Genomic DNA, 10379 nt, shown 5'->3' on the forward strand with positions numbered 1-10379 from the left:
TGTCCCAAACAGAGGCGGTGGGTTGTTGACCTGTAATCTTTGTCCTCTGGTATCTGATACATGTGTAAACTATAGTAAGACCAATTCTCTGTGTCTACAAGACGCCTCAGAGCCGAACTCCCTCGGATGTTTCCTGCTTTGCAACCTAACGTGCGTGAGATCACTGGCTATGTGAGCCATCACGTATACATTAGCAGCCTTGAACCACCAGATAGCACTGTTGATATAAGACACACACCTTATCAGACCTGGAACCAAAAACAATGACTCAACGCTCCATTGATTTTTTTTGATTTTTTATTATTATTTAAAAAAGTTAAGTTACAATAACATGCATAAAAAACATAAAATATAAAATCTGTTCGCAAGACAAGTCAGAGAAAGTGAGACAATACAGAGAAATCTATAAAAAATAGGATAGGATAGAGGATAAATAAACAAAAGTTGGACTCATTTCACGTCTACATTCAATAAAGGTGCCTTCGTGAGGTGGTCAGAGGTCATGTGTTTATCCAAGGAGTGAAACAGAGCTACATGTCTCTGATGGCAGGGAAATCAGCTGGACTGGCTGGGTTTGATGGCAGATCTCTGTTTCCTTCTGGAAGGAAACAGCAAAACACAGAGAGGAAAACGTCAGACACATCCCAGTGGTGCGATGATGGGATTATGTTACCAGTTATTTTCATTAGTGGTCTCAAGATGATGCTTGGATTCAGTGTATGCGTGGGGTGTATACTCACAGGATCTGAAGCACGATGGCTTTCACTGCCCTCGCCCTGGGGTTCAGGCAGTAGCGGTGTCCTGCGCCGGTGGTGACACTGTTGAAATGGACATGAACAGGTAAGATCATTTGAAAAACATAATGGATGAATAAATATAATATAATAAATAGTATAAACAGTTTCAATCATTTCTGAGCTACAGGGTCTTCTCATCACATCCCACATTCTTAAAAGGTGTCTCTTACACAATCTCCACTTTGTTACAGAAGATGGTTCTCGGGTAGATCTGGATGTCCTTCAAGGCCGACCCGTCAGTGCCATTTTGGGTACGCTGACACAGACAGTTCTCACCAGATTCGTTGGCTGTAGAGGAAGAAAAAAACAAAAAACCATTAGAATCAATCTCAGTTCTTCTGAGTTTCAGCTTCCAGCTCCAACACAGTGAGAAGTGAGATTGAAATACTTACTCATAGCTGTAGAGATGCAGACCGCGGCAACAAGGAGCAGGAGCACTTTCCTGATGCCGGACATTGTTGGTTTTCTTCTTTGGGTCGAGACGACAAAGACGCTGCTCTTGGTCAAGGGGAAAGTTAGGGTAAACTCTGTGTGTGTTCACATTTGGCTACCTGTGTGTGTGTGTGTGCGCGTGTGTGTGTATGTGATGGGTGTAGATGATCACAGCCTATGAGACTCAAGCCAAATGAGCCACCCCCTGTCCCAAACAGAGGCGGTGGGTTGTTGACCTGTAATCTTTGTCCTTTGGTATCTGATACATGTGTAAACTATAGTAAGACCAATTCTCTGTGTCTACAAGACGCCTCAGAGCCGAACTCCCTCGGATGTTTCCTGCTTTGCAACCTAACGTGCGTGAGATCACTGGCTATGTGAGCCATCACGTATACATTAGCAGCCTTGAACCACCAGACAGCACTGTTGATATAAGACACACACCTTATCAGACCTGGAACCGAAAACAATGACTCAACGCTCCATTGATTTTTTTGGATTTTTTATTATTATTTAAAAAAGTTAAGTTACAATAACATGCATAAAAAACATAAAATATAAAATCTGTTCGCAAGACAAGTCAGAGAAAGTGAGACAATACAGAGAAATCTATAAAAAATATGATAGGATAGGATAGAGGATAAATAAACAAAAGGTTGGACTCATTTCACGTCTACAATCAATAAAGGTGCCTTCGTGAGGTGGTCAGAGGTCATGTGTTTATCCAAGGAGTGAAACAGAGCTACATGTCTCTGATGGCAGGGAAATCAGCTGGACTGGCTGGGTTTGTTGGCAGATTTCTGTTTCCTTCTGGAAGGAAACAGCAAAACAAACAGAGGAAAACGTCAGACACATCCCAGTGGTGCGATGATGGGATTATATTACCAGTTATTTTCATTTGTGGTCTCAAGATGATGCTTGGATTCAGTGTATGCGTGGGGTGTATACTCACAGGATCTGAAGCACGATGGCTTTCACTGTCGTCGCCCTGGGGTTCAGGCAGTAGCGGTGTCCTGCGCCGGTGGTGACACTGTTGAAATGGACATGAACAGGTAAGATCATTTGAAAAACATAATGGATGAATAAATATAATATAATAAATAGTATAAACAGTTTCAATCATTTCTGAGCTACAGGGTCTTCTCATCACATCCCACATTCTTAAAAGGTGTCTCTTACACAATCTCCACTTTGTTACAGAAGATGGTTCTCGGGTAGATCTGGATGTCCTTCAAGTCCGACCCGTTAGTGCCATTTTGGGTACGCTGACACAGACAGTTCTCACCAGATTCGTTGACTGTAGAGGAAGAAAAAAACAAAAACCATTAGAATCAATCTCAGTTCTTCTGAGTTTCAGCTTCCAGCTCCAACACAGTGAGAAGTGAGATTGAAATACTTACTCATAGCTGTAGAGATGCAGACCGCGGCGGCCAGGAGCAGGAGCACTTTCATGATGCCGGACATTGTTGGTTTTCTTCTTTGGGGTCGAGACGACAAAGAAGCTGCTCTTGGTGAGAGAAGGGATCGGTGATGAGACCAGCGAGTGTCAAAGGAAGACGAGTGTGTGATAGAAGCGGTGTGAGGGGTCGCCTTAAATATGCTCTCAAGCCACATGCCTCACCCCCTCTGTCGTCAAGGGGAAAGTTTGGCGAGTGGAAAGTGAAACTTCTAAAAGCCACAAGAGAGAAGAAGTGGCTCACACATTCCACTATCAGGCTTTCCATCTCAGTTGGTTAATAACCATTTGACCAGGTTAGAGATGAATGGTATACATTTGATTTTATGTATCAGATTAAAAAAGGAAAAAAAAGAGACCTAGCAAACAATCAAACTTTTATACCTTGACTTATTGAGCTTTTAATATATGCAGCACATTAATACACACACACACACACACAAGGGGAGATATTATGGAGATATATTGTTAGACAAGATTCTATCTGTTTGCGTTGACATTTTGAGTTATTTGGTGGGTGGTTCTCGATATGACTGAGACAAGAGCAGCCAGTTCCTATAGTGTCGAGGTGATTTGCCAGTGCCATGCCCATCAGGAGGGTTGTTTGAATATTTAAATCACTCTTATTATATACTTGCTTTATAAAGCTAAATCAGTAACATAATATGTGTGTACAACAATAATATTTGTGTGCTCATATTAAGCTGAAGTGGGTCACTAAGACACTGAACTCAATACCTGGACCTGGAATTTCAAGGAATTCACGACAAATAAAGTCAATTAAAAAACAATGTCGCTACTCACATTGACTTCTTTTGTGTTTGTATATGTGTGGGCGTGTGGAAATGCAAAGTTTAGGTTGGGGGGCTTGTGGTTAAAGACAGACCCCATAGAACTCAAATGAGTCATTTCATTTTTTTTCCCTCTGTGCTGTCGGGGAAGTTGCACTGAGTTTTTCTCTAGGATTGATCTCAGGTGATACAGTCCTGTTTTAATATCAACACGGCCATCACACAGACATATACACATGATCCATGTCCTGTCAAGGTCACAGGTTTGAAAAGGAAATGTTTGGTTCTGGCTGAAACTTTTGTCTGGATTGTGAGTTTCGCTTTAACGTCCTCTTTGACATTTCTGAACAAGGGAAAATCCCATCCCTTTTTCCCCTTTCGTTTTATTCTATCCACAATTGCCTTTCATTTTTCCTTCTGCATGAAGGCCACAGAGCTGCAAACAGGCTGAAACTAAAGGATGATCACATGTGAGGGACAATAAATGATACTGATAATACTTTCTATATGTGAAGCCACTTGCCATGAACGCTACTGTTGATAAGAATGAAAAAGGAACACAATGGAAAATGGATTGTTATATCTCTATATTGCCCTGCTGCTACTACAGTTTTCTGTAGTCTCATAGATATTTCTAGTTTGAATAGGTTTACATTTTTCTAGAAATATCAGAAATGACTGACACCAAAGCTGTGTGAGTGAAAACATGTTTTATTGCAACGTGGTTGACTTGAACCTTTAAACGCGATGACAGTGCATTTTTTAATTACGATAGGTTTGTTTTTAAATATGTGGGAAAGTGTTGGAGCATGTAATCAGTCAATCTAAATCCCCCCCAAAATCATATTATGTATTTATAGCTACAGATCAATACACTGTCACATTGTCATCCCCCCGGACAGACTGCACTTAGCAGGCTCAAATTTGTAATGTCCATTACAACACAGTGTTCATTGGAAATATATCTTTTTTTGTGTTTGCACAATTTACAAGGGGGAAGGGGAGGGGGGGGGGATAAGGGAAATTTCCACCGAACGAAAACCATCTTTAATAATTCAGGTTCCCTTCTTGAGAAGCAGTGTATATCTTCGCAAAGAGCAAATGTTACCCACAGGAACTAATAACGTCAGCATCCTGTGTAGTCTGCATCTTGCAGGCAGCCGCCGGCCACACAGCCTGCTGTGGTTGCACTTCTCATTTCATTTAAAAAGATCGTTTCCTACGATGAGCAGACAAGGTTTGATGAAGTAATTGTGCAACAAGTCAATGGCCACCGTTTTATCTGTAAAGCGTCAAATTACAATGATCTTATCTTTACATATCTGAGAGAGTCAAGATGTTCTCTACCCCCCAAAAAGACTGTGTATTGAAATCCTTCAAGCTGACCAAAGTTAAAGTACCTCTTTATGAGTAATCACTCGAGATGCAGACAGCAGTGATAGGAACGAGAAAGTGCTACAGCAAGGATCCCAGCGATGAGTCAAACTCACTATGCAGAAAAATATGAATTACATCCAATAAAGAGGTTATGTTTTAATCAGTGTTTTATTGTTTGTTTGGCCAGGAAGGAACCCAGATGGGACCAAACAGAGCCCATCAAATGTGAGTAAGAATTTCTATCAGACATTTTCTTATGTATTCTGTATCACTTTAAACATTGGGTCACGTTTCCGCAATGTAAAACTGTTTCTTCTAATCAATGTTGTGGATATTGTAGTTTCAACGTGTTCAGCTAGGTGGCATCTTGTCCTGGGGGACAGATCCCTCACAGTGGACTCTCTCTTAGGTTTCCACGTGTTCCTCCTCTGTTAAAATAGTCTTATGGTGGTTTCTTCTTGCTCTCGTTGGGGGTTAAGAGCAGAGGAGGTCGCACCTTGTTAAGTCCTATGAGACTAACTGTAACTGGTGAATATGGTTGATTGCTTCATAACACAACTGCATGGTAGGAAACAGTGCATTTGTGGTATGGAGATGATTTTGATAGGTCAAAGGTCAGTCATCGGTTTCTCTGGTGAGTGGAAGCTGGACAGTTCCTTTATGTGGTTCCTACACGTGGTTGCTTCTCTCCACCACGTGGTTGAGATTAGTCATGTTAAAGGTTTCATATTCCATAAAGGTCTTCAATTAATTATCATATGTATCTGTATAAATATACGTAGGATATATAGTGGGTAAAGGTAAGAATGATTTTGTTTAACATCTACACATATTGAGAAAATAATGTTTTTTTACCTCATGCGCAGAGTATTAACAATAACAAAACTTTTTATTTTTACCAAGTTTAAGAAGTTTTCATGAGTTTGAAAATGCATACTGTTCAGAGATTCAATAATGTTTCACTTAACTAATCAAACACAGTTTACATATTTTAAATATTTGATCTATATGTTTATATGATATATATATTTGTTGCGGTGTGGCCTATGTTGGGGTAATGGGGCCTAGGTGTAGAGTGGTCGTCCTCCAACAAGAAGGTTGGTGGTTCAATCCTCACTCTTCCCAATCTGCATGCCGAAGTGTTCTTGGGCAAGATAATAAATGGCCCCTCATAGATGTTGAATGCACTAACTCTAAATCGCTTTGGATAAAAGCCAAATTACATGTAATGAATACACAGTTTTCATTGGCCACAAGGTCGCTGCTTACAAGATGCATTTTCGTTCTGAGGTAAGTGTGAAAACCAAGGCTTGTCTTTTCCTGTGACAGAGACTGTGGTTGTTTGTTTCTGAAATCATCGACCGGCATGTTCCCCCCTCTGTTCCGACAATAGCCCGCGTGTGTGTATGTGTATATGTGTGGGTGTTTGTGTGTGTGTGTGGTGTGTGTTCACTTATAAGCTTCTCATCTGTCATTTTAAAAGGAAAAATGCGTTTTATTCCAACTTGTTCAGGTCGCTCAGACCATGGTATCTTGTGATATCATATGAAAGTCAGACTAAGGTAACTCTTTAGCCGGATTTAACCAATCTACTCTATTTGGTTAACACCAAAGTGAGAGCAGCCAAAATGGTTGACACTTGTTACAACTTGTTACGGCTAGTTGTTCTTGTAGTACTTTAAGACCTGTGTGAGTCTATGACTGCTGTGATCTGACCCATCATCTTATCAATTTCTCCTCTTCATCAAATGTAAACGATCAACTCAACTCAACTTGTAAAGTTAGGGTTAGGGTTAGGGTTAGGGTTAGTGACAGGTATTTTTTATTTATATTTACATGATACTCTGTGGAAGGAAGGGACATGGGCCAAGAAGAGCTTCTAGGCAGCCTGTGTTTGTATAGTTACATATTTATGTTGGTTTTATAATTTCCTATATTATCGAGGTTTGTAGTTTAAGTTTTGTAGAGATAAATTGTATTTTGAATAGTGTGTTTTCTATATTCAAGTATATTCTGTTTTGGGCGCTGTTTGCGTCTTTTTGCAACAGTTTGATGAGGCCTTAAGGCGGCTCATTATATAGGTGTGTGGTGAAGCCAGTGCGTGTGGTTAGTAAGGCACAAGAAGATTGTGGTGAGTGCAGATTCTGTGGAGTAGACTCAAACAAGTTTTGACTGTGAAATGTACATGAAGAAAACTGGAAAGTGATTGTGATAACGTGGAGGAGAGATAAAGTGACATTGTGACCAGTTTGAAGATAAGGCATGCCAATTTCAATAATAGATTGTTTAAACGGTGTGTCTTAAATGTGCGGGAAAGGAAAATAAATCCCTCATTTCAAGTGAAACCTGCTCCTGGATTCGTGTGAAAGCCACTACAGGCACACTTTCCTGTGATGTAAAACTGTTTCTTCTAATCAATGTTGTGAATATTGTAGTTTCAATGTGTTCAGCCACATGGTATCTTGTCCTGGGGGACAGATCCCTCACATGGGACTCTCTCTTAGGTTTCTACGTGTTTTTCTTCTGTTAAAAGAGTCTTATGGTGGTTTCGTCTTGCTCTTGTGAGGGGTTAAGAGCAGAAGAGGTCGCACCTTGTTAAGTGCTATGAGACTAACTGTAATTGGTGAATATGGTTGATTGCTGATTGAACAGGAGTTTCATAATAAAGCAACATGGATAGACAGTCAACAGAACAGGTGCAGATTCTTCATGACACAACTGCATTGTAGGAAACTGTGTCTTTGTGGTATGGAGATGATGTCGATAGGCGATAGGTCAAAGGTCAGTCATCAATTTCACTGGTTAGTGGAAACTGGACAGTTCCTTTGTGTGGTTCCTACATGTGGTTGCTTCTCTCCACCAAGTGGTTAGGATAAGTTATGTTGAAGGTTTCATATTCCATAAAGGTCTTCCATTAATTATCTTTATATATATCATATATATATTTATACATAAACATATATTTATACATAAATATGTATATTTATACATATATTTATACATATACATATGATATATAGTGATATAGTCAGTAAAGATAATTAATGGAAGACCTTTATGGAATATGAAACCTTCAACATAAAGTGGTGGGAAGCACCCATCACCACGTGTCAGCTCTAAGTGTCTCTTACAGCTGACTCATGTCCAACAAACAGACCCTGTGATTTTCTTTTCTGTGTATGTGTAGATGTTAAACAACATCATTCTTCTCTTTACCCATTATATCACTTGATATATTATATGTATATGTATAAATATATGTAAATGTATAAATATACATATGATATATAGTGATATAGTGGGTAAAGAGAAGAAAGATGTTGTTTAACACCTACACGTATACAGAAAAGAACGTTTTTTTACCTCATAGGCCGAGTAGTAACAATAATTTTACCCAAGTTTAAGAAGTTTTCATGAGTTTGAGAATGCATACTGTTCAGAGATTCAATAATTTTTCACTAAACTAATCAAACACATTTGATATTTTCTAAATAATGTATCTATATGTTGATGTGATATATATATACACAAAGAGGTAAGTGTGAAAACCAAGGCTTGTCTTTTCTGTGACAGAGACTGTGGTTGTTTGTTTCTGAAACCATCGACCGGCATGTTCCCCCCTCGTTTCCGACATTAACGTGTATGTGTGTGTATGTGTGTGTATGTGTGTATATGTGTGGGTGTTTGTGTGTGTGGGTGTGTGTGTGTTCACTTATAAGCTTCTCATCTGTCATTTTAAAAGGACGAATGTGTTTTATTCCAAATTGCTCAGGTCGCTCAGACCATGGTATCTTGTGAAATCATATGAAAGTCAGACTAAGTTAACAATTTAGCCGGATTTAACCAATCCACTCTATTTGGTTAACACCAAAAGTGAGAGCAGCCAAAATGGTTGACACTTGTTACAACTTGTTAAGGCTACTTCCGGTACTGTTAGTACCATAAGACCTGTATGAGTCTATGACTGCTGTGATCTGACCCATCATCTTAGCAATTTGTAAACGATCAACTCAACTCAACTTGTAAAGTTCTGATAAGTGACAGGTATTTTTTATTTATATTTACATGAAACTCGGTGGAAGGAAGGGACATGGGCCAAGAAGGGACCCTTTCAATTCTTGGGCCTTTCTTTATTGAATGGCCGTTTTTTCCTCTTTTCCTTTTACACAGATTTCCTCAGAAATTTGTATAAATGGCTACAAACCTGTAACTAGCACCAATGTGTAGCTGAGGTAAAGTAGAATCAATTGGAATCAACGGTTTTGTTGAATAGTTTTGAAGTATATGTCAAAACAACACAATTGATTTGGTGCAAAGAGTTGAGCATGGTTTACTGTGCACCTCTATCATATTGTGATGTTGTTTAATAAGCTCTAAATTAGCTGCAAGATCATTTCACTTTTGATTGCAGTATGTCTGATCTTAAAAGGTTAATTCATCATGTTGCAAGTTGCATATTAGTGATATTGGATTAATAATTTTCGGGGTTTGCAGGAAGATATTTTAACCTTCAGCCTCATACAATGAAGGTGAAATTAACTTTGTCCGTGGCCATCACAACATATCAGTATGTTTGGAAAGGGATGTTGTTTATCAATTTAATGTTTCAAACTAACTGCATAGCTTAATGTCACAACATGGGATGAATATTCAGTAAGACTGTGGTTTTGGGCTTCTTTTGAAGGGCGGGGGGTTGAACCAACCTTTTGCTCTCGATGTCTCGGCACCATTGTAAATGAGGGTCTTATTCCTCAATGTGTTTTCCGAGGCTTAAGTAAATAATAAATTAATGTCTGACGTTGTAAAATCTTCAGATTCTATTACACTCGTCTAGGGGACGTCCAAAACCTCCGATCCTAAACTGTCGGGCAGAAAATAACTACACAGACAGAAACACTTCAATATTATAGGTAATGACCTGAGTAGAGAGAAGTGAAGTGAAGCTTGTGGGAGAGTTGAGATTATCACATCTACGATGAGCCTGGTTATGTGGGGATGAATGATATACTACTGCCCTCTAGTGTTTCAGATTCCAAACTACAGCCAAGGCTTGCCTCTTATTGTCTTACTGTTCATTTTTGCAAAACCCACTCAAACACAGCATAAAACAGTTGAATAAAAAAAATCCTCTTTCGTTTTCTACAATTTAAGTTTAATTTTATTTGTTAATTTTTAACGTGTTTATGTGAATCAGCAACGTCAGGAATCTGGTGTTTATATCATCTCGCCGGTTTTTCTTTTTGAGGCCGATCTGCTGTTCCAGTGAAGACAACAGATGCTGTGTGTGCACCGTGCGTGTTCAGGTTCAGCGGTGTCATCTCGCTCAGCCTGTGTGTGTCTCCACACTTTGTGTTTACCAGCGCAGGATCCCACGACTGTTACCATAGAAACTCCAGCCCCTTGCACCAGCGGAGGCGAGAGAGGAGTTCATTCCCAGTGGGGGTTTGGTTTGCACATGCGAGAAACCACGGCTCGTGCAGCCAAAAGGATTTGAAGAAAAACATATCACAGATGAGATAGTTTGGA

At 39.5% G+C, this 10379-nt stretch overlaps 2 protein-coding genes across 2 annotated transcripts; both read right to left on the reverse strand.

Moving 5' to 3' along the window:
• Positions 1 to 279: 279 nt before the first annotated feature.
• Positions 280 to 1379, reverse strand: LOC133958333 (alveolar macrophage chemotactic factor 2-like). The gene is made up of 4 exons (XM_062393066.1): positions 1190 to 1379; positions 968 to 1085; positions 741 to 818; positions 280 to 598 (listed from the first exon to the last, which is right to left on the reverse strand). Exons 1-4 carry the CDS (start codon positions 1251 to 1253, stop codon positions 556 to 558), a joined length of 303 nt encoding a protein of 100 aa, XP_062249050.1. The 5' UTR covers positions 1254 to 1379; the 3' UTR covers positions 280 to 555.
• A 335-nt stretch (positions 1380 to 1714) lies between these two features.
• On the reverse strand, positions 1715 to 2791 carry LOC133958334 (alveolar macrophage chemotactic factor 2-like). The gene is made up of 4 exons (XM_062393068.1): positions 2630 to 2791; positions 2409 to 2526; positions 2182 to 2259; positions 1715 to 2039 (listed from the first exon to the last, which is right to left on the reverse strand). Exons 1-4 carry the CDS (start codon positions 2691 to 2693, stop codon positions 1997 to 1999), a joined length of 303 nt encoding a protein of 100 aa, XP_062249052.1. The 5' UTR covers positions 2694 to 2791; the 3' UTR covers positions 1715 to 1996.
• Positions 2792 to 10379: the final 7588 nt, after the last annotated feature.

Source organism: Platichthys flesus, chromosome 8, assembly GCF_949316205.1.
Source record: "Platichthys flesus chromosome 8, fPlaFle2.1, whole genome shotgun sequence".
Lineage (NCBI taxonomy): Eukaryota > Metazoa > Chordata > Actinopteri > Pleuronectiformes > Pleuronectidae > Platichthys > Platichthys flesus.

Excerpts from the sequence above, each read along its gene's own strand:
- LOC133958333 (XM_062393066.1), bottom strand. The coding sequence starts at position 1,253 with ATGTCCGGCATCAGGAAAGTGCTCCTGCTCCTTGTTGCCGCGGTCTGC. Across the intron at positions 1,086-1,189 it reads CTGCATCTCTACAGCTATGA|CCAACGAATCTGGTGAGAAC; the intron begins GTAAGTATTTCA and ends CTTCCTCTACAG. Across the intron at positions 819-967 it reads TGTAACAAAGTGGAGATTGT|TGTCACCACCGGCGCAGGAC; the intron begins GTAAGAGACACC and ends CCATTTCAACAG.
- LOC133958334 (XM_062393068.1), bottom strand. The coding sequence starts at position 2,693 with ATGTCCGGCATCATGAAAGTGCTCCTGCTCCTGGCCGCCGCGGTCTGC. Across the intron at positions 2,527-2,629 it reads CTGCATCTCTACAGCTATGA|TCAACGAATCTGGTGAGAAC; the intron begins GTAAGTATTTCA and ends CTTCCTCTACAG. Across the intron at positions 2,040-2,181 it reads GCCATCGTGCTTCAGATCCT|AAGGAAACAGAAATCTGCCA; the intron begins GTGAGTATACAC and ends GTTTCCTTCCAG.